The sequence below is a fragment of the Erpetoichthys calabaricus genome, chromosome 5, assembly GCF_900747795.2.
Source record: "Erpetoichthys calabaricus chromosome 5, fErpCal1.3, whole genome shotgun sequence".
NCBI classification, from domain to species: domain Eukaryota; kingdom Metazoa; phylum Chordata; class Cladistia; order Polypteriformes; family Polypteridae; genus Erpetoichthys; species Erpetoichthys calabaricus.
Window position 1 is genome coordinate 248,476,908 of NC_041398.2, and position 23,871 is coordinate 248,500,778.

Here is a 23,871-nt window from a genome sequence, read left to right on the forward strand (position 1 = left end):
AGAGCCCACCTTTTGTCCTTCCAGTTTAGTGTTCTAGCAATGCTCAGCCACTGTACAAAAACTCCCGAACCTGAACCCCGCCGAGAAGTGATGGCTTTGTCAGAGACCCTAATAAGTCCCGTCACTTACAACTCCTACAATTATTGGATAAAATTACCTGCTAGGAGTAAAAGCTTCGGCACGTTGCAACTCAAAAAGAGGTTGGAAATGCCCCGGAACCAGCCGTCCCAATACTTCTCGGCCTTGGACAGGTCGATCCTCCAGCTGTAGACGCTCAGCCTCTTTGGCTATCAAGAAGTAGAGAAAAATAAAAATAGGAGCAAATGATTTGTAAGTCAAACACTTTCTAACATTAAAAATGATAAAATAAGACTCTAAAACAAAGCATAAGTGGGTAGGTAGGCAGTGGTCAGCTGAGTTTAACTTTAAATGTGGGGTCCAGTAGCCATGGTTGGGACTGTGATCCAGTGTCCTCAATGTGGAGGGGAGTCGGCCTCAGACAGAAGAGCCCAGCGCCTGAGGTGTGTGCTTATTAACTTCTTTAACAGGTTTGACCACCCTAACCCACACTCACTCTCACCTCGGAGTACTGCACCCTCCACCCATCCTTCTGCTGATACCAGCATAGGAGAGAGTCCCCCCCACCACCACCCACAATTACAGCAGCCCAGGTGAGCAGAGAGCTGAGGAGACTTCGTGCCAGCAAAGCAGCAGGTCCAGATGGAGTATCGCCACGACTGCTGAAGGCCTATGCGTTGGAGCTGGGGAGTCCTCTACAGCGCATCTTCAACCTGAGCCTGGAACAGGAGAGAGTCCCGAGGCTTTGGAAAACATGTTGTATCACCCCAGTCCCAAAGGTATCACGTCCTAGTGAGCTGAATGACTTCCGGCCTGTCGCCCTGACGTCACATGTGATGAAGACCATGGAGCGACTGCTGCTTCACCACCTTAGGCCACAGGTCCATCACGTCCTCGACCCTCTGCAGTTCGCATAGCAGGAGAAGGTGGGAGCGGAGGATGCCATCATCTATATGCTACACTGATCCCTCTCCCACTTGGACAGAGGCAGTGGTGCTGTAAGAATTATGTTTCTGGACTTCTCTAGCGCCTTCAACACCATCCAACCTCTGCTCCTCATGGACAAGCTGACAGAGATGGGAGTAGATTCATACCTGGTGGCATGGATCGTGGACTATCTTACAGACAGACCTCAGTATGTGCGTCTTGGGAACTGCAGGTCTGACATTGTGGTCAGCAACACAGGAGCGCCGCAGGGGACTGTACTTTCTCCGGTCCTGTTCGGCCATCGGACTTCCAATACAACTCGGAGTCCTGCCACGTGCAAAAGTTCTCTGATGACACTGCTATCGTGGGCTGCATCAGGAGTGGGCAGGAGGAGGAGTATAGGGACCTCATCAAGGACTTTGTTAAATGGTGTGACTCAAACCCCCCCACACCTGAACACCAGCAAAACCAAGGAGCTGGTGGTGGATTTTAGGAGGACCAGACCCCTCACGGACCCCGTGATCATCAGAGGTGACTGACTGTGTGCAGAGGGTGCAGACCTATAAATACCTGGGAGTGCAGCTGGATGATAAACTGGACTGGACTGCCAATACTGATGCTCTGTGCAAGAGAGAACAGAGCCGACTATACTTTCTTAGAAGGCTGGCGTCCTTCAACATCTGCAATAAGTTGCTGCAGATGTTCTATCAGACGGTTGTGGCGAGCACCCTCTTCAACGTGGTGGTGTGCTGGGGAGGCAGCATTAAGAGGAAAGACACCTCACGCCTGGACAAACTGGTGAGGAAGGCAGGCTCTATTGTAGGCACGGAGCTGGACAGTTTGACATCTGTGGGAGAGTGACGGGCGCTGAGCAGACTCCTGTCAATCATGGAGAATCCACTGAACAGGATCATCTCCAGACAGAGGAGCAGCTTCAGCGACAGACTGCTGTCACCGTCCTGCTCCACTGACAGACTGAGGAGATCGTTCCTCCATCACACTATGCGACTTTTCAATTCCACCCGGGGGGTAAACATTAACATTATACAAAGTTATTGTCTGTTATACCTGCATTGTTATCACTCTTTAATTTAATATTGTTCTTTATTAGTATGCTGCTGCTGGAGTATGGGAATTTCCCCCTGGGATTAATAAAGTATCTATCTATCTATCTATCATTATATAGTGCCTTTCACATCTATCTATCTATCTATCTATCTATTAGCCTGTTTGTGCCCCAGCTTGCCACTAGGAGGCAGTGCTCTTTGTTACAGTTGCATTCTTGATGCCATTATGTGTTTTTTCCTTCCATTTTGGGTTAAGACTGAGTGGGATTGATAAGCAGCAGGAGCTTTTCTGGCTTGCAGATCTGCAGTCTCCACAGCAGAGGGCGCCACCACTGCAGTGTGTTGTAATCTCATGGCTCAAGGCCCAAAGTTTACCTTTCAAATCACAAGGATCCTCACCTCTGTTCTTGTATTCTCACCCTTGCTGGTAACATAGTTGAGGTCATAAAACTCCTCGTGCCCTTCTGCCACCACGTCATTCACAGGATTTGGCTGCTCGGAGGGCACAGCATCTACACTCTCACTCCTGCAGGTGAAGCACATGTAGGTCACGTCACACCATTTAGAAGCTTGGGGTCAGCTCTTAACTGCTAAAACTTATATGCATGAATGGTTGGCCAGACTCAAAAGAAATATGCAGACCGTTACTTTCGTCCATTTGCTGCTGGGATAGGCTCCAGGATAGGGACATGAATGGATGGATCAGTTTGGGGGAAAAACATACATGCGTACATACAGTGGATTCAGAAAGTATTGAGACCCCTTCCCTTTCTGCACACTTTAGATGTAATTTGAAATGGACAAATCTGCCCATCACACTCAATTCCCCATAATGGCAAAGAACACGAAAAGAAAAGCTTGAGTGAGCAACATGTAAAATGATAATAATCTAATAATAAGAGAATACACCGATCAGCTACAACATTCAGACCACATCACAAGGATTACTTCATTCCAATGGCCCACCCGTCAAGAGGCAGCACATACTGTATGAGACAGCAGGTGAAGATTTCATTTCTGTAAGGCGCTGGGTCTGAAGCAGGACAAACGGGCAGACGTGAGGATCTGAGCGACTTTGACAAGAGCCAAACTGTGACGTCAGAGCATCTCCAGTACCCTAACTCTGACAAGAATTGTGGGATGTTCCTGGTCTACAGTGGTTAGTACCTACCAAAAGTGGTCCAATAAAGGACAATCGGTCATTGATGCCCGCCTGGTCCAATCCCATTGGAGAGCTACTGGTGTACAAATTGCTGAAAAACTTAAATGATGGCCATGAGAGAAAAGTGTCAGAACACACAGTGCATCACAACTTGGTGTGTAGCCCACAGGCAGGTCAGGGTACCCATGCTGAGCCCTGTCCACCACCGAAAGCACCAGCGTCAGGACTGTACTGTGAAGCAATGGAACAAAGTGACCTGATCCTGATGAATTACATTTTTTTTAGATGATGAGGACGGCTGGGTGTTGTGCGTCGTTTAACTGGGAAAGAAATGGCAGCAGGATGCATTATGAGAAGAAGATGAGATGGAGTAGGTGGTGTGATACTCTGGGCGATGTTCTGCTAGGGAAACCTTGGGTCCCGGCATTCACGTAGATGTTCCCTTCACATCTACCTAAAGATTGTTGCAGACCACGTACACACCTTCATGGCAGCGGCATTCCGCATTGGCAGTGACCCCTTTCAGCAGGATAATGCACCTTGCCACACTGCAACAATTGTTCAGGAATGGCTTGAGGAACATGGCAAAGCCTTCAAGGTGTTGACGCAGCCTCCAAATTCCCCAATCGGATTGAGCATCTGTGGGATGTGAACAAGTCCACTCCACGAAGGCCACTGCTAAAAACGTACAGGACTTAAACGAACTGCTGATAAAGTGTTGGTGCAGACACCAGTGGACATCTTGGAGTCCATGCCTAGATGGGCCACGAGGGGGAGCTACACAATATATAAAGTTGTGGCTGAACGGTGTATAGGGCCCTACATGGCCAGGCTGCTCCTGATTATAATTTATGGACCTACCTCATCCATATTCTGCAAACCGGTCCCTTAGGTCCGCTGGTCAAGGACTTTAGATAGATAGATAGATAGATAGATAGATAGATAGATAGATAGATAGATAGATACTTTATTAATCCCGATGGGAAATTCACAAAAGTGTCCCATACAAAAACATAAAGACCTGTGGTGACCACCAAGACTCCGGAATGCTCTTCCACTGAATCTGTGATGTGCTGACCCCGTAGACAACCAGAAGGGTCTGCTAACAACTCACTTATTTCGATAAGTCTTTGCCAAATGGGCTCTGATGACACTCTTTGTATATTTCAGTCTCCTTATTTTATCCTTTTAAGAGTCTCGATGGATGCTCAATAATCCAGGTAAGGAAATTCTAGAAAGTTGATTCAGTTCATCCAGACTCCTCGAGACTAAGGAAGTCACTTGGATGAGTGATGAAACGTAACTCCCGGGAAAAGAACTATGTCCAGATGAACTGAATCAACTTTCTAGAGAATCTTTTAAAGTGGTTTAAGTTTATATTTGTCTGACATTACTGTAAGTAGGTACTGATTTTGGACTGGCTAATCTCTTAGGGACTGTGTATCGGTGAAAAGTGCGATATAAATTAACATTACTGACTCGCTTACTCTCTTTCCATGCTTATGTTTTTTGTATTGTTGGTAATTTTGCCCCAAACCTTCTCCTCGCTAATTTGAATTGTGTGACTTGCACATCATGTAACCCATCATGTACATTATTAGGCAGGGCGTTATGGCTTGTCGTTGTGCGTGTATTTTATATAGATAGATGTGAAGGGCACTATATAATAGATAGATAGATAGATAGATAGATAGATAGATAGATAGATAGATAGATAGATAGATAGATAGATAGATAGATAGAAAAGGCACTATATAATAGATAGATAGATAGATATGAAAGGAACTATATGATAGATAGATAGATAGATAGATAGATATGAAATGAACTATATAATAGATAGATAGATAATTTGAAAGGCACTATATAATAGATAGATAGATGGATAGATAGATAGATGTGAAAGGAACTATATAATAGATAGATATATAGTTCCTTTCACATCTATCTATCTATCTAATAGATAGATAGATAGATAGATAGATGTGAAAGGAACTATATAATAGATTGATAGATAGATAGATAGATAGATAGATAGATAGATAGATAGATAGATAGATAGATAGATAGATAGATAGATATGAAAGGAACTATATAATAGATAGATAGATAATTTGAAAGGCACTATATAATAGATAGATAGATGGATAGATAGATAGATAATGTGATGGGCACTATATAATAGATAGATAGATAGATAGATAGATAGATAGATAGATAGATAGATAGATAGATGTGAAAGGAACTATATAATAGATAGATAGATAGATAGATAGATAGATAGATAGATAGATGTGAAAGGAACTATATAATAGATAGATACTGTAGATAATGTGAAGGGCACTATATAATAGATAGATAGATGTGAAAGGAACTATATAACATAGATAATTTGAAAGGCACTATATTATAGATAGATATATAGATAGATAAATAGATAATGTGAAAGGCACTATATAATAGATAGATAGATACACACACACAGTAAATACATGCGGTCTGCCTAAACAGAAAGCAAACGTCTCAAATGGGGTGCCAACGAGCCAACGCAGCAGATTTGTGATTGTGGAAGCGGTGACCTTGAGCTTTAAAATAAACGATGGCTCCATGTCATTCCGTCACCAGGCACGTGCAGTACAGTGAGCTTGTCTCCTGTGCCTTTCACAGTTTTTATATCGGGCAGATGATCCTACAACTGGAGTAGAGAATGCCCACTGTGATTCCTCAAAATGGCCGCCTAAGTATCCGTGAAGTGGCTGAAGAAGAACACATCACTAAACGCTTGTGTCACACAATTTTCACTGATAAAACTGCAGATGCATCGTGCAGCTGACAGATCAACAAAAAGCAAACCGTGTCACAGTTAGTCAGGGGTGTAGCACAGAACTCTAGGCTCTACACATAAGCAGTTTCTGTGGGCCCATTGTTCTCAATCCATGTCTCAGTCCAGGTTTTGAGGCCCCCACCTAATGGGTCCTGGGTAATCATTACCATCCCCCCCCCCCCACCGCCCCACTACGAAATCCATGATTACACACCCTAACTGACTCTACTGAAAATACAGAAGGATACAGGAACAGCGGCACCCTCTACTGTCTTATGACGCTGTGAACTCCATCATTATGTCACACTTCTAGAAATCTTTACTTATCTTTTGCTGGAAGGTTTGGAAATCCTAATCTCAAAACAAATCAAATTGTAAAATGGAGCGGTAAAATAGGAAGGTCTCAGCCTGCCAGTCCCACACACCGGTCTGAGTATAGAGGAAAGCAGCTCATCTTCTGTCAGACACGACTCACCCACACTCTAAAAAAAGTGAAGGTGCCAGAGTGCTTCTTCATAGCGAAGTCATACACAGGCCCGGATTTTCCTATAGGCTAACTAGGCTTCAGCCTAGGGCCTCAAGATCAAGAGGGGCCTACATTCAAATTGTTAGCAAAATTAAAATTATACTATTCTAAAAACAGTGAACACTAAAACACTGAACCGAAAATAAGGAGAAATTCTACGTATATGACTAATAAACAAACATAAAAATGTATTGGTTAAGATCAACACGTATTACGTATTTTATTGTCTCTCATGTAATTTACAAACTTAAAAATGGAAGGTGAAAGGGCCTCATAAGTGGAATAGCCTAGGGCCTCTTTTCATATAAATCCGGCCCTGGTCATACGGGAACCATTTTTGGTCCCTCAAAGACCCATCCACATGAAGGTTCTAGAAAGAACTTTTCTTGATTTAGATCTTTAATGGGCTCCATAGAGTAAATAACCAAGAAGAGATGGCTGCAGATTTGTGAAACACCAATAGGTCCTCATTTTAAATGGACTCTCGCTGCATACAATAACTAAGTTCAGGTTTTCATAATCTTTTATGTCCTGCTAGGTGGTCTACCATACACTAAAGATTTCATATTTTTTTTCTACATATTATGAATTTTTTCTAAGCACAAAGAACCATCTTCATACATAAAGAACCCTTCCCAGAATGAAATGGCACTTTGGCAAGCAATGGCCCTATGAGGAACCACAGAAGCCAGTAAAGAAACACAAAGTGCCAGTAAAGAACCAGCATTTTTAAGGGTGCACTCCATTGTCAATTCCAGCTGCTGCCATCTGGTTACATGTTCAAGGTACCAAGGATAAAAAGCAGCTCAATCAAATACTCTTTTCATTCCAACCAATGCCAGTCGAAGCCCATTCGGAGCTCTAGGCGGGGTGGATGGATGGACGTCTCCCCTAATTGTCCATAGCAGGTAATGGGCTTTATTAAACTTCAAGGACTTCAGTGTCCAGAGTGTGTGCCCCTTCAGTAGCACAAATGGCGCTCCTTTGTGTATATACAGCGAACTTTAAGGAGCGCGAGCCCCCTTGGTGAACCGAGCGTGCACATTTACTTTAACTTTCATAAATTACACCCAGGGGTAACAGTGGCCACTCAGTATCATCAGAGTTGGAGGACTTTCATAATTTTACATTTACTTACTGGGCTGACGCCTTTATCCAAGGTGACTGACAACGTTTATGATACAATTGGCTTCATTTCTTTTGGATTTCCAATTGGAGCACAGGCAGGTCATGTGACACAGTGGTGTCAGTAGTGGGATTTGAACCCACAACCTCAGGGGTTGAAGTCCAAAGCCTTAACCACACACTACACCACACTATCTGCAAATGGAGTCCTTCAGATGACTGCATCCTCGGTGAAGCCACCTAAGTCGCCCAATGGATTGACGTCTCTGATGCCAACTGCAACTAATATTGTAAATAAGCTCAATCTTAATAAACATCCAGCGTCTTAAATCACAGCATTTGCATCAGTCGTCACTCCACTCCAAATGCTGGGGTAATTCTTACTATGTCTAATACGTTTGAACAGTTTTATATTTTATTTGTTTGTACTATCTTTATATTCGATGGGCGTGTTCTCCTTCAATGTGTTTTTTAAGGGTATGTCGTAGTCTCCTTGTAAAAGTTGCTGACAAACCAAATTTCCCTCTTAGGACAATAAAATTGAACTAAATGAAATTTGCCTCATGGGGTGCTGAATGATGAGTCAATGGAATGGTGGGAGGGCTACACGCGTAAACACCACTGCTATGCAGGCTTCCAGACCAAGACCCCAAAGCGGTGAAACCAAAGAGAGGACAGACACAACGTACCTTCTCACTTGGCCGACCATGGACACTTTGGCCGACTCCAGGTTCCTGATTTGGCCGCTCTTAACACTGTGTGAAGAAAGGAGAAATGTTTGTTTTAATGTGTCTGGTTGGGGTCAGAGGTCAGGGGGGTATTATCGGCACTCACCTCCATTCTATCGCATGGTCAATAGATTTAAAGCTTTTGGGCCGCCCTCGGAGGAAATTCTGCATGCTGTGCAGTACATCCATAGCGCTTCCTGGAAAAGAAGGAGAAAATGAAGGACACGGATTCATTGGCACCTTACTGATGTTGAATATTGGTCCAGAGTTGATTCTACAATAAAATAAAATAAAAAGAGGAATAACTTTGGAGGTCAATCATCACCCCGAAAGCGGACAGTAGACGTCACATAGTATATGTGTACCAAATTTCAGGTGAATAGCTCAAACGGTTTTTAAGCTACAGGTGATTTAAAATCCTGGACAGCCAAACAGACAGCCACGCTAGTGTATCTATATATATAAAATCCCTATGTGCGTCCAGGTGTCCGTGAGTGTGTCTCTTCTGGTGAAGTGCGCATGCGCGGGGCACGGTGCGATGCGCGATATTACTGTCAGAGAAAGTTAGAGGCGTTTTACGGAATTACAAACCAGTATTACTGTGAGAGGAAATTAAAGGTACACAATACAGTGACGCATATTACAGCCACATACAAGCCAGTATTACTGTCAGAGGAGATTAAAGGCATATTACCGACGCGCACGCCTGTATTACCGCCAGAGAAAATTAAAGGTATATTATGGACATACAAGCCAGCAGACGTACAAGACGGTATCCTTCAATAAGGGCGCGCACAAAAAGGCAAGCCTCAAAAGGGCGACCTCAATTGGGCGCAGCGAATAAAGGCGCGCGTAAATAAAGATCTGCACCTTTGTTGCTCTTCACATATTCCAGAGCCATTTGAACTAAATTATCTACGAACGCCTTTATTCGCCGCGCTCAATTGAGTTCGCACTTTTGAAGCTCACCTTTTTGTGCGCGCCCTTATTGAATAGAGCCGTACAAGACAGTATTACTGTCACAGAAAATTAGACACACAATACACGGCGGCAGCCCACAAAGAACGGTCAGCTCAGCAAGTAAACATCTGTTCCTACTAATGTTTATGCACTACTGTTCTAGCGCCCGTTATTGTAACGGGCTAAATGACTAGTTATATATAAAGATTATAAGAGAGAGTCATGGTTTAGCTGGTTTGGCTGCATTTTCCTTACTTGACTGAGGGTTCCAACATTTCCTAGTTTCCCCAAAATGTTGCATCCCCACGGGTCAGAGGTGCTGTAAGATATACGCATGTTCCTCCATCTTTTCTAAATCCTAATGTTTGTGTGGGAAATTACATGCGCACATCTCGAGCCTCTTTTTGTGCATACGCAAGCTTTATAAATGACTGGAGTTGAGTACCCCCCTGCTCTTAGACCCATCCACACTACAATGCAAAACCTGCGCTTTCAGAAATATACATCTCTGGAGAGCATTTTCAAGAGTCTTCGTTTTCACGGATTAGTGTGGACGAGAGGTGAAAATGAATGAAAGTGTAGTGGTGTGGACAGAGCCTTGATGTGTCTTTACAGAATAAGGTCAGTCAGTCGTTATCCAACCCGCTATATCCTAACACAGGGTCACGGGGGTCTGCTGGAGCCAATCCAAGCCAACACAGGGAGCAAGGCAGGAACAAACCCCAGGCAGGGCACACACACACACACACACACACACACACACCAAGCACACACTAGGGACAATTTAGGATCGCCAACGCACCTAACCTGCATGTCTTTGGACTGTGGGAGGAAACCCACACAGACACAGGGAGAACATGCAAACTCCACATAGGGAGGACCCGGAAAGCGAACCCAGGTCTCCTAACTGCGAGGCAGCAGCGCTACCCACTGCACCACCGTGCTGCCCACAGAATAAGGTGATAAATGGAAATCAGTTCCCTTCTTAGTATTAACAAGTATACAAGACAAAGGGACAACAGACTTACCAAGTCAAGTCAAGTTTACCGTCAGGTGTACTCAGAATAATGACATTCTTACATGCATATCACCATCCCCTTGTCCCATGGGGGTTTACAATCAGTGATGGGTGATGTGGCTCACCTTCAACGACATCGATGACCACCAGGCCGACCACTGAGGGGATGAGGTTGGCAGACGCGGTGTGAATGGCGATCGCCCCTCCTACACTGTGGCCCACCAGGAGCAGAGGTGGAGGAATCTCTCCATAGATGGCTTTCACCACGTTGGCTACGTCTCTAAAGAAAAGAAAGAAACATTTTAGTGGGGTTGCTGAAAGGCTGAGGGGCACAGGTTTTAACACTCGCTCATTAGCTTTGTCATGGCTGTGTCTTTTACTTCCCTCATGGGTTCCATGCAAGGCAACCACGCGCAGCAAACCGAGACATCCATCGGCACAAATCTGCCATTTGATTTCAGTCGTTTTGTAAGCTGAAGAGGAGCCCAACTGTGGGCTCTGATAGCCCCCCACTCCACCTTGGCTTTAGAAAAACGTAGTCTTGAGGGGGCTGTGGAATTCTGTTGCACCCAATCAATAATAATGTAACAGGCTTTATCATGAATGTGGAATTTTAAACTCTGCAGATTTAATTTTTCTGCATGTTTTGCAATAATTCTTTCATTTTCAAAGAGTCACACACTTTTATTTTTATTTTGTACTAGTTGATTACCCAGTGGCTTTGCTCACTGAGTACAAGGGAAAAAAATAAAATGTAGTCTATAAGTTATTAAACAGTAACATTTTAAGAAGTAAAGATACATTGAGCGCTACTGGAGTGGTTTCGGGTAAACTACATTTTAAAGGCGTTATAACACAACAGGTAAGTGGTACTAACAGCAGCTAAAATGTATTTGGATCATCTGTCGGTAGTAGATCCATTTTGAAAGGCACTACATGACCGCTGTGGTATAGAAATTACATTTTCTATGTGATTGTCCAAATTTCTGCCTGACAACCTTGCACTATGTGCCTGTGATTTAAGAGAAAAATAATTCTGATAAATGTGGACGCTGCCCTTCTGTGCTTAACGGGCAGAAGGTCCAAACAATTCCCAAGTCCAATACTTTACATGAAGAGGTCTGTACATCTTCTTAAATAGTATTTCCCCTTGGGATTAATAAAGTATCTATCTATCTATCTATCTATCTAGTACTAGGGTGTTGTACCGTGTTAGCCATTGTGAATGTAGAGAAAAGCCAAGCAAAATGACACCTTTTATTGACTAACTAAAAAGATTACAATATGCAAGCTTTCGAGGCAACTCAGGCCCCTTCTTCAGGCAAGATGTAATCAACCATCTTTTTAAACGAATTCATCACAAAAGCAACCTTGAATGTTGTGGGGTTTTAGTGACTTGAATTCATCTTAAGGGACAGTAAGTAGCCATGCACTGCAATTTACCAAGAGAGTCCTGCTTTGATGGCGCCGATTACACTCATTCGCAAAGATTTTCACTGTCCCAGGAGCCGACAGAGCACTTGAAGTGTCACAAACAGTGCGAGAAGAGAGGACGCTGCCCGAAACTGCGAAGCTCTCAACCCGGCAGAGCAGCCCAACATTCCGTGCCTCCCAGCATCCACTTTGTTCTCACGACCCCTCACCGCTGAAGGGGAACCAGAAAAGACGGCTGGCAAAAAATGGCCGACAAATTAAACGTGTGTGCATTGTACTTACTGAAAGCAGCGTTACGGATTTTGCAAATGTTCATTTTTTTCCCTCTGCTTAAAAAACATTTAAAAAGCGGCGTGATTATGCAACGTATACTACGCCGCGGCTTGGTATGCAGCGTTTATAACAGTTTGTTTGTCGCGGATAATTTGCCTTTTACTATATAAACGCGTGTGCATTGTACTTACTGAAAGCAGTGTTACGGATTTTGCAAATGTTCATCATATATAATCCACCAAGTTGTCCGATCGTGCGGGCGCATTTTTTCACACAAGCTGTGTGGGTGGGTTGGTGTTAGTTAGTTAATTAGTTCCTCGAAGGATTTCAACATTTAATATGCACAAGCGGGGTTGGTGTTAGTTAATTAGTTCCTCGAAGGATTTTAACATTTAATCATCATCATATATAATCCACCAAGTCGTCCGACCGTGTGATACAAACAACAGAGCACCGCCCAAGAACTCGAACCGCTAGAGACACACGCCCACCAACTCTAAGAGCACCAACTCTAATACGCCTGCCCGTCTGACTGTTACCAGCGTTCACCGCAATGTGCTGGAGTGTAAAACCATCACAACTATGATAGTTGTATCATCAGTTGAACTATCAGATGTTGTCTACATCTAAGAAGATATATAGATACTCATTATATAGATATATATATCCATCCATCCATTGTCCAACCCGCTGAATCCGAAGACAGGGTCACGGGGGTCTGCTGGAGCCAATCCCAGCCAACACAGGGCACAAGGCAGGAAACAATCCTGGGCAGGGTGCCAACCCACCGCAGAGATATATATATATATATATTATATAGATACTCATTAATCCCCACGCGTCCACCCACGCTCTCAAGGCATTCACAGTGCCTGCTCATGTGCTCGAACACAACAACTCGCCACACACAAAATATCTTGCTTTATTTGACTCAACACAGGAAACCTCACCCTGCCCGACATGGAGAGGATTGACAGATTGATAGCTCTTTCTCGAATTGTTCCCCACGAACAAGGAATACCTACTGAATGCGGGTCATACGCTCCCTCTGAATACGTCCCTGCCCTGTGTACGCTCCCCACCCCCCTCCTACTACCGTGGTCAGGTGACTTGGTGGATTATATATAGAAAAGCAACCGAAACCGCAAAGAACAATGAAAGGACAACGTGGCTCAGAGGTGCACAGACGACAGCGACTCAGGTGAGGAGTTGGGGGCAGCAAGTCTTTGATAGGCTGCATCAAAATGATGAAAGAACCGGTGCATTTTTTTCACACAAGCTGGGTGGGTGGGTGTTAGTTAATTAGTTACTCGAAGGATTTCAAGATTTAATATGCACAAGTGGTAACACTGCAAAATAAGCCCAAACCTGAAAAGACGGCTGGCAAATTATACGCGTGTGCATTGTACTTACTGAACGCACTGTTACGGATTTTGCAAATGTTCACTTTTTTCATACAAAGCGCTATCCACACAGGGAGGAACCGGGAAGCGAACCCAAAATCTTCCACAGTCTCCTTACTGTTAACCAGAAACACTACCACTGCGCTACAAGGCAGAAAATGCAGTTAAAGAATGCACCGGGCTCAATTTTATTTTCACTTCTGTTTGGACAACTGTGTCGTTCAGGAAGTGTTCACCCATCAATACATAATTATGCGGCGTATGCTACGCCGCGGGTTGGCTAGTAAACAATATTAAATTAAAGGGTGATAACAATGCAGGTATAAAGACAGACAATAACTTTGTATAATGTTAATGTTTACCCCCCCCGGGTGGAATTGAAGAGTCGCATAGTGTGGGGGAGGAGCGATCTCCTCAGTCTGTCAGTGGAGCAGGACGGTGACAGCAGTCTGTCCCTGAAGCTGCTCCTCTGTCTGGAGATGATCCTGTTCAGTGGATTCTCCATGATTGACAGGAGTCTGCTCAGCGCCCGTCGCTCTGCCACGGATGTCAGACTGTCCAGCTCCATGCCTACAATAGAGCCTGCCTTCCTCACCAGTTTGTCCAGGCGTGAGGCGTCCCTCTTCTTTATGCTGCCTCCCCAGCACACCACCGCGTAGAAGAGGGCGCTCGCCACAACCGTCTGATAGAACATCTGCAGCATCTTATTGCAGATGTTGAAGGACAACAGCCTTCTAAGGAAGTACAGTCAGCTCTGTCCTCTCTTGCACAGAGCATCAGTATTGGCAGTCCAGTCCAGTTTATCATCCAGCTGCACTCCCAGGTATTTATAGGTCTGCACCCTCTGCACACAGTCACCTCTGATGATCACAGAGTCCATGAGGGGTCTGGGCCTCCTAAAATCCACCACCAGCTCTTTGGTTTTGCTGGTGTTCAGTTGTAGGTGGTTTGAGTCGCACCATTTAACAAAGTCCTTGATTAGGTCCCTATACTCCTCCTCCTCCCCACTCCTGATGCAGCCCACGATAGCAATGTCGTCAGCGAACTTTTGCACGTGTCAGGACTCCGAGTTGTATTGGAAGTCCGATGGCTGAAAAGGACCAGAGAAAGTACAGTCCCCTGCGGCGCTCCTGTGCTGCTGACCACAATGTCAGTCCTGCAGTTCCCGAGACACACATACTGAGGTCTGTCTGTAAGATAGTCCACGATCCATGCCACCAGGTATGAATCTAAAAAAAAAAAAACTAATGGGTGTCACCATTGGGTGCTGCCAGGTGAGGACCACTCTGTTTTGGGGAGCTTCCGCTTGACCCAGAAGCATTTCTGCCATGTAATGCTATGGCACTAAAACTACCACCGGGTGCAACATAAAAGGAGGCGTCTCACCTCCCTCGATGAGTCAGCGTTGGGAGGAAGAGGACAATGCACTACCTGCACTTGAGAAGAGGTCATCCACCTGAAGCTAAGCAAGATCAGCCCGACCAATACTTGGATGGGAGACAATCTAGGGAAAGCTTGGGTTGCTGCTGGAGCAGGTGTTGGTGAGAATGTGGATCCCAATACCCTCAGTGCAGTGACAGGGACACTAAAATGTCAGAGTCCTTCAGATGAGACACAAAACTGAGGTCCTGTCTCTTTGGGGTCATAAAAGATTTTTGGGCATCCATTATAAACAGTAGGGTGCTTCCTGATGTCCTGACTAAATTCCCACCATGGTCTGGTCATTCTGGCCCCCTAATCATCCCCTGTCTCTAACTGGCTCTCTCTCTCTCAGGACTTCACTACCTAATAGCTCATGTGTGGTGAGCGTACTGACGCAAAAATGGCCACCATTGCATCATCCAGGTGGGTGCCGCACATTAGTGTTGACTGAAACGGCTCCCCCCTCACTGAAATGCTGTGAGTAGTGAGAAAAGTGTTATATAAATGTAAAGAATTACTATTATTATTATTATTAATACTTCCTAAAGAGGGTGGAAAGGAGATGAAAAGCATTTATTGTATTGTATTGTCCTGTGCTACACTTAGAAAAGCCTGCTAAGGTACAATTATAAAATAAAAACAACTTTATTTTGGTAACTGATGTTTTATACTATTTGAAATTGGAAAAAAATCAAATTCTCACTTAGAGGACCTGTGCAGAACTTTTTCAAAACTTGGCAGGATCTCATCAATAACATTTTAGAATAAGCATTTAAAGCACCGAGGAAGCAGATTCTCTCCCCTTTTCTTTTTCTTCTCCAATTATCTTTATTCATTTATAAATTTATCTATTTACTTATTTTCACTAGCTTTAAGTTTTACTCTGCTCTCTTTTTCAGGGGTGGGGGTTGATTTGTTTTCGATCCTATTTTTGTAAAAATTGATGTTTGTATGGAATGTTATGTGATTTCAATAAAATTATATATATAAAAAAAATAACTATTTTAACTTGTATGTGGGAGAAGTGCCTGGTGTTTGGGGCTCTGATGAGCCCCCTAGTGGTCACAGTATATTCAATTTCTTTTCCTTGTTACATTAAAAATGGCTCCATATATGCACAAACCCTGTAAAAGCAACAGTGGCCAGGGGAAGAATAAAGCAAAGACCAACCCAAGATGGGACAGCAGCTGCCACCTCCTACACATATGAAGCCAATTTGGAATTGTCAACCGATCTACTACAAGGTCTTGGAGATGTGGGAAGGAAACTAGACTACTGGAGAAAGCCAAACAAGAAATTAGAACAATTGTGTTGAGAACAGGCCATTCAGTCCAACAGGCTTGTCCATCCTATTCATCGAGATTGTCCAAAAGTTAATCAAGTCAAGATCTAAAGTCCTATGCTCCACTAACCAACCTGGTAATTTACTCCATGTGTTTATAGTTCTTTGCATGATTGAAAACTTTCTAAAATTTGTGTGAAATTTGCCCTCAAAACATTTCCAACTGTTGCCTACATGTTCTTGCAAAAGTAACAGTTGGGATTGACTGTACTGATTACTTCATAATGTTAAACATTTCACTTCATGTCCCCTCTTCACCTCCATTTACTGAAACTGAAAAGGTTCTGCTCCTTCAGTTTTTCCTCACAGTTCAGACCTCGCAGGTCTCAATCAGCCTTATTCACCATCTGAACTTTCTTTACCACTGCTGTGTCTTTTTTAAAAAAAATGGAGGCAAAAACTGCATGTAGCACTCCAGGTGAGGCCTCACTAGTATGTTATAAAACCTAAGCATATCCTCCCTGGACTTGTACTCCACACATTGTCACATATAACTTAACCTGATGTGATTTATCTCCCAAATGGTCAGGTTTGTGGAAATCCTTTTAAAACATGCAAGGAAGTAGGTCACTTGAGCCTAAAGAAAATCTGTAATGTAGTGAAACACACTGAAAATGTCCCACAAGGGAGAGGATCACCATCAACCCCTGGCTTGTATAGAACAAAGCCACAATAAATCTTTATAAAGGAGGATTTATTCAAAAGGTTCCTTTTAATTGGCAAACTAGAAAAATTATAGCCAATAAAAGGTGTCATTTTGCTTAACTTCTCACCACATCCATAATGGCTAACATAGTACAACACCCTAATACTTCAAACAGTTCAAAAGAGAAAACAATAATCCAAAAAAGGACAAAGGCAAAAAAAGCTTCATATCAAAATCCACAAAAATAATCCAGGAAACAGTAGCAAAAAGTAAAGAACTGAGCAAAAACCAATTAAAACCACAATACTCACGAGAACCAACTAAATCCACCAGCGTGCATTCGAATGAACTGCTCTGGACTTCAATTCCCAGCCTGCTTTGTTAAGACTGGGGGCGGTCTTTAAAAATGTGGACAGGTGGCCCCACCTCCTGGGAGATCCACCCACAAAATACAAAGAACAGAGGAGAACCTCAAAACACACACAGATACTTTATAATAACTGAATAGAATTAACAGATAATACATATTAGACAAATAATAAATGAACAGAACAGTATTATAAAAGAAATGGAAAGCAAAGAAAAATAGTGAAAAAAGAGGAAAAAGAAGCTCTTTAAACTAGAACCAGGAGCAGCCCTGGACTGACTATTAAACTAACATTATATCAGCTTCTTGATTGTTTCTGAATGCTGTCTGGCTGTAGATGATGACCAGTCCACTGTGACTCCCAGGTCCATCTCATAAAAGGTGATTTTCAGTTTTGGACATCCCACTATGTATTCAAATCTAAAATTTTACTTCCTACTGTACATGTAACACTTCACATTAACTGCTTTTTTGGATCAATTTGTAGGTGCACTTGCATATAATGCACAACACACCTATTGTGATAGCCCATGTCTGTCTGTCTGTTTGCATGAAACAACTTGGCCCCTTTGGACCAATTCTGGTGAAAGTTATCAGGCTTATTCTTTAAAGAAATTTGTTAAGACAGTTCCATTTTTCCTTGCTATTCTTAAAGGTTACGTGAGGCCACACCAAACGACAAAACTCCAAAGGGGACAAAACCCAACCCGCACATCTACAGCCCCCAAAATCCCCCCTGCGGTTGTCAGCCCAGTGTCATTAGTAGCATATTCTGTTGGCATTGGCCTTTAAATATTTTCACAACCCTAATGGCAGCGGCCGTCCTGTTGCTTTAGGTAAGTTAACTAATAGTTACTTCTCTGGAAATAAACGGAAGGAGAAAACAATGTTGTAAGCATATAGAAGATTTAAATTGACCTAACTAATATTATCTGCAGATCATTAAGCTAAAGAACCCGAAGTTATCATCCTACAGCTAAACGGGATTTGAGCTCGTTGACTGATTGAAACGCTAGGATTACCAGAAACCTGCCAACCCAAAGGAGGACATGGAAGGTCATACAGGAGGACAAAGCGTCCCGTTCTATTAATGAAACAGTGTGAACTGGGTGGCACAATGGAAATGTGAAAACAACTAATTTGATAGGTCAAAAAAAGTACCCTTGTTTGTTACGGACACGCAAAAATCACAAACCAAACACTTTGCTTCGTTTTCGATGCGTCCTTCCCCAAAGCACGGAGTCTTCATTGTCATGAGGTCCGAGAATTTGCATTTCCTCGTTAGTGTTACTGATAGACGACATTTTTAGATAAAAGACTACTTACTGCATATTCGTATAACAAGTACGGACAACACAAAATTGTGAAGTGGGTGTAGGCGCGTATCTGTGTTTTGTTTTCATAAAATATAAATGACTTAAGTAAAACATAGAGATGATAGCGTGCGATTTCAGCCAATAACACGGTCAAGTCAGTGATTGATGAAAGCCGGACATTTGCACCTTTTTACGCAATGCCTGTCGGACGGAGCCTAAGTGAAGAATATTTCCTCTTTTTGCCGGACTTCTGGTAACCCTAAAAAGCACAGGGCTGGTTTGGAAACGGACGGTGGCGCATACACGAAAAGTCTCGGCAAAACCCTGATCTTCTTGCCCATCATATATAAAACAGCCCCCGATCAATGAAAACATTTGTATTTAACATACACGCACGACTCGGGAGTTTACATACATGTACGAGTCACTCGCAAGCCCTCACTTCAGATTTTTAATACGCGGGTAACATCGCTCCTCAATCAAAGCGGCGAGTAAGTCCCCAGTTCCCTACAAATCCAACGGACGCACCAGGAAAGGAAACTGCGGTTAACCAGCGAGCGAAAAATCGAAGCACGCCAGCCGCTAAATGGCGAGAACGGGGAAGTGTTACCGTTTGTTCGTCGCTTATTACTTCAACGGTATAAAACACTGAAGACGGAGCGCGCGTTTTGGTTTATCTGAACGCAGAGGGCGGATCTACGGGAGGAGGGGGGGGGCATATTGTGGTGTTTTACCACCCTAACAAAATTATCTGCCACACCATCTCTCTCCCCAATGTAAATTTTATAAATAAATTTTGCAAGTAATAACTAAGTTTCATAAAAAGTAATTTGATATAAAGTACGTCCTGCGCACAGACTTCCATATAAACATCCCCTTCAGAGATCAATGGTTTCTTCCGGACACACTTGCGTCTCCTCCTCCTTCTTTTTCGGCCCCTCTGAATTTAATGGCGCGCACTTTGTGACATTGACTTCGTCTGGCTCGGGTGAAAGAATGAGGTAATGTTAAAAAATAATTCGTAAATTCTCTCCATTTCCTCTGCTGGGTGCTTACCTGAAGTTAGCATTAAAGACTGTATACTCAAGAACAATTAAATCCATTATAATTCCATGTTTTATATTTACAGCATGTTATCCTTTGTTCTATATACTGTATTTTTTTCTTGTTTTATGCGTATGGTTTTATCCTAATAGTTACAACCACTTGTCATTGCACACTGCGTTTTCTATACTTTTGCTCTTATTGGTGTAATATGTAAAAAAATCAGTGAAAAGCGACTTTTATTTTTCGTTTGAGAACACTTCTGTTTTTACACACGCCGCAAAACGGTCAGCATACGGGAGTGCATGATGTTTACCATGGCGGACTTTTAGTTGTAATATGGGAAGAGTGTTAACTTCCAGATTTGTAAAGGGAAAACAAAATTTCGAATGAGTTTGTAACGCTGCCAGTCGGTAATGTAGTACTAGGGTGTTGTCCCGTGTTAGTCATTATGAATGTAGTCACTACACTCGGTAATGTAGAAATTTCCAGAATGCGCATTGTTTGTACGGAGGCCCCGTAAAGTTACTTCACTTTGAACGTGAGAGGCGCCTGTTCAGCCGGTTATTAAAAAAGTGGGTTGGTTTTAAAGATTTAATGTTGTAATATTATAACGTTTAACAGCAAAACCGAGCAATTTGAGTAAAATAAAAGTGACCGTCTGTTGTTAAGTATATTATAACAGAATGCCCTTTATGCTCATGTTTGTGTGTATGTATTTATACAGTCGGATGAAAAAGTTTGGGAACCCCTCTCAGCCTGCATAATAATTTACTAGACTTTCAACAAAAAAGATAACAGTGGTATGTCTTTCACTTCCTAGGAACATCTGAGTACTGGGGTGTTTTCCGAACAAAGATTTTTAGTGAAGCAGTATTTTGTTGTATGAAATCAAATGTGAAAAACTGGCTGTGCAAAAATGTGGGTCCCCTTGTAAGTTGGCTGATTTGAATGCCTGTTACTGCTCAATGCTGATTACTTGCAACACCAAATTGGTTGGATGAGCTTGTTAAGCCTTGAACTTAATAGACAGGTGTGTCCAATCATGAGATATAAAGGTATTTAAGGTGGTCAATTACAAGTTGTGCTTCCTTCCCTTTGACTCTCCTCTGAAGAGTGACAGCATGGGATCCTCAAAGCAACTCTCACAAAATCTGAAAACAAAGATTGTTGAGTCTCCTGGTTTAGGGGAAGGCTACAAAAAGCTATCTCGGAGGTTTCAACTGTCAGTTTCAACTGTAAGGAATGGAATCAGGAAATGGAAGGCCACAGGCACAGTTGCTGTTAAACCCAGCAGGTCTGGCAGGCCAAGAAAAATACAGGAGCGGCATATGGGCAGCATTGTGAGAATGGTTACAGACAACCCACAGATCACCTCCAAAGACCTGCAAGAACATCTTGCTGCAGATGGTGTATCTGTACATCGTTCTACAATTCAGCACAATTTGCACAAAGAACATCTGTATGGCAGGGTGGTGAGAAAGAAGCCCTTTCTGCACTCACGCCACAAACAGAGTCGCTTGTTGTATGCAAATACTCATTTAGACAAGCCAGATTCATTTTGGAACAAAGTGCTTTGGACTGATGAGACAAAAATTGAGTTATTTGGTCATAATAAAAAACACTTTGCATTGTGGAAGAAGAACACCGCATTCCAAGAAAACACCTGCTACCTACTGTCAAATTTGGTGGAGGTTCCATCATGCAGTGGGGCTGTGTGGCTAGTTCAGGGACTGGGGCCCTTGTTAAAGTCGAGGGTCGCATGAATTCAACCCAAATATCAACAAATTCTTCAGGATAATGTTCAAACATCGGTCACAAAGTTGAAGTTACGCAGGGGTTGGATATTCCAACAAGACAATGACCCAAAACACAGTTCAAAATCTACAAAGGCAATCATGCAGAGGGAAAAGTACAATGTTCTGGAATGGCCGTCACAGTCCCCTGACTTGAATATCTTCGAAAATCTATGGGGTGATTTGAAGCAGGCTGTCCATGCCATCAAATTGAACTGAACTGGAGAGATTTTGTATGAAGAATTGGTCAAAAATACCTCCATCCAGAATCCAGACACTCATCAAAGGCTATAGGAGGACAGTGTCTAGAGGCTGTTAGATTAGCAAAAGGAGGCTCAACTAAGTATTGATGTCAAATCTCTGTTGGGGTGCCCAAATTTATGCACCTGTTTAATTTTATTATGATGCATATTGCATATTTTCTGTCAGTCCAATAAACTTCATGTCACTGCTGAAATACTACTGTCTCCATAAGGTATGTCATATATTACAAAGAAGTTGCTACTTTGAAAGCTCAGCCAATGATAAACAAAAATCCAAAAAATTAAAAGGGGTTCCCAAACTTTTTCATATAACTGTACGTCTTAATGGGAGTATGTTTCTATAGGTAATTTGTATATATTTAATTTCTTCCATGCTTATTATGTCTTTGTTATGCATATTAATACATACTATTTATGATAAAGAGGAAAGAAGCCTGAAAGAGTTAAATATGAAGAAGTGTGGAATGATAATAATACAGGGTGAGCCAATAGAAGTACCACATTTCAAACGTTTATTCTACAAAAGTGCTACAAGATAAATTTCATTAAGACACAAGAAAGGGTTTGCACCATAGATTTTTTTTCACTGTGTTTTAAAAATGTCCTCAAGGTGGTCGCCACCATTAGCGATACACTTTTCAAGACAAATAGCATCCTTGAGGGTTTCACGGTTTTGAGGTCCGTGTGCATATACCTTCGACTTGAGAAGAAATCGCACGGAGCAAGATCAGGCGAACGTGAAGGCCACCTGACATCACCACACAGGGAGATCAGCTTCCCTGGAAACATCTCCCAAAATACTTGCATGGATCTTCACGCCGTATGAGCTATTGCTCCATCCTGTTGAAACCAGGCATCCACCACATCTGTTTCTTCCAGTTTGGGCTGCAAAAAGTTCGCTAGCATTTCAACATAACGTTCTGAAGAGACCGTGGCCGTTGCTCCCCCTCTCCTCAAAAGTAAGGGCCTATAATGCCAAATTCTGCAACAGCACACCAAAGTGTGCAGAGGTCTCTGAAGTTCACGAGGGTTGGTTTCAGCCAAGCAGTGAAAGTTTTGCTTATTTATACAACCATTCAAATGGAAATATGCCTCATCGCTGCACATGATGATGGCATCTTGATAAACACACACAATGTTCGCGTGCAACTCCCTATGGCGCTCCCAGTCTCTCTCAGTGAGTTCCTGCACAACCATCATTTTGTATGGATGGAAATTAAGGTCCTCATGCAAAATCCTCTTCAAAGACGTGTTGGAAGTGCCTAAGGCAGAAGCACGCTGAAAGTCTAGGAGACTGCAAAATTGATGCCCTTACAGCTTGGATGTTTTCAGGCGTTCATACAGTCCGAGGACGGCCTGTTGATTTTCTGTTCAATGTTGTACCCATCTGTCTAAATTTAGCCACCCACTGAAGAATTGTTTTCCGATTTGGGACATCACCATTAGGAGGAATGCTGAAGTGCAATCAGAAGGCGTCTTGTGTAGTGATGATGGATTCGTTGTTTTTAAAGAACGCTTCAACAGCGAAAGCACAGTGTGCACCGACCAAGGCATGTGGCCGATTGAAAACTACAAGGGATCACCTATCAAAGGACCCCCAGCCCAACCCAGTCAGCTGCCTCATGCAATGACCTCGAGAAATGTCGTACTTCATTTTGGCTCACCCTGTATGATGCAAGTAGTTGTAACAAATGTATAGAAGTAAGGAAAGTTTTTAAGAGATGGAGATGAAGGATAAAATATTGGTATAATGTTGATAAATTTGGTGAAAGTTATGCATATAAAGAACTGTTAAAATGGGTAATATACTGAATTGTTGTTTCATTGTGCTGCTGTAAATAAACTCATGATATGGACACTGCTGAGCAAACAGTGTGTTGAGTTTTATTTATTAATCATTACCTTTTTTTAGCAGGGGTGTAACACTTGCTTACTTTGATAATTTACGTGGGTTTGTATTGTCCCTCCTGGAGTTTCAAGAGGCAGAATGGTTGGATGCTGATGCATTAAGTGCTAAAATTATTGGCTGTTTGGAGAGGAATGTTTTGGATTATAAACAAAACCTTGTAGATCAAGGATACGACGGAGCAGCACTTATGAGTGGTGTACGTTCAGGTGTCCCAGCTAGGATAAAAGATGTTGCCAAATTT

The 23,871-nt window shown here is 42.8% G+C and overlaps 2 protein-coding genes across 2 annotated transcripts in view; one reads left to right on the forward strand and one right to left on the reverse strand.

The window, feature by feature from the left end:
• LOC114652902 (protein phosphatase methylesterase 1-like) overlaps positions 1-23,871 on the reverse strand; it is a 72,045-nt gene that overhangs the window by 17,530 nt on the left and 30,644 nt on the right. Inside the window, exons 6-10 of the mRNA XM_028803209.2 lie at positions 10,541-10,695; positions 8,544-8,634; positions 8,399-8,464; positions 2,472-2,598; positions 158-287 (exon numbers count right to left, since the gene is read on the reverse strand). Coding sequence (XP_028659042.1) covers positions 158-287; positions 2,472-2,598; positions 8,399-8,464; positions 8,544-8,634; positions 10,541-10,695 — 569 coding nt within the window. The remainder of the gene's footprint in view (positions 1-157; positions 288-2,471; positions 2,599-8,398; positions 8,465-8,543; positions 8,635-10,540; positions 10,696-23,871) is intronic.
• Positions 1-23,871, forward strand: part of ucp1 (uncoupling protein 1) — a 131,779-nt gene that overhangs the window by 11,016 nt on the left and 96,892 nt on the right. The window lies entirely within an intron of this gene.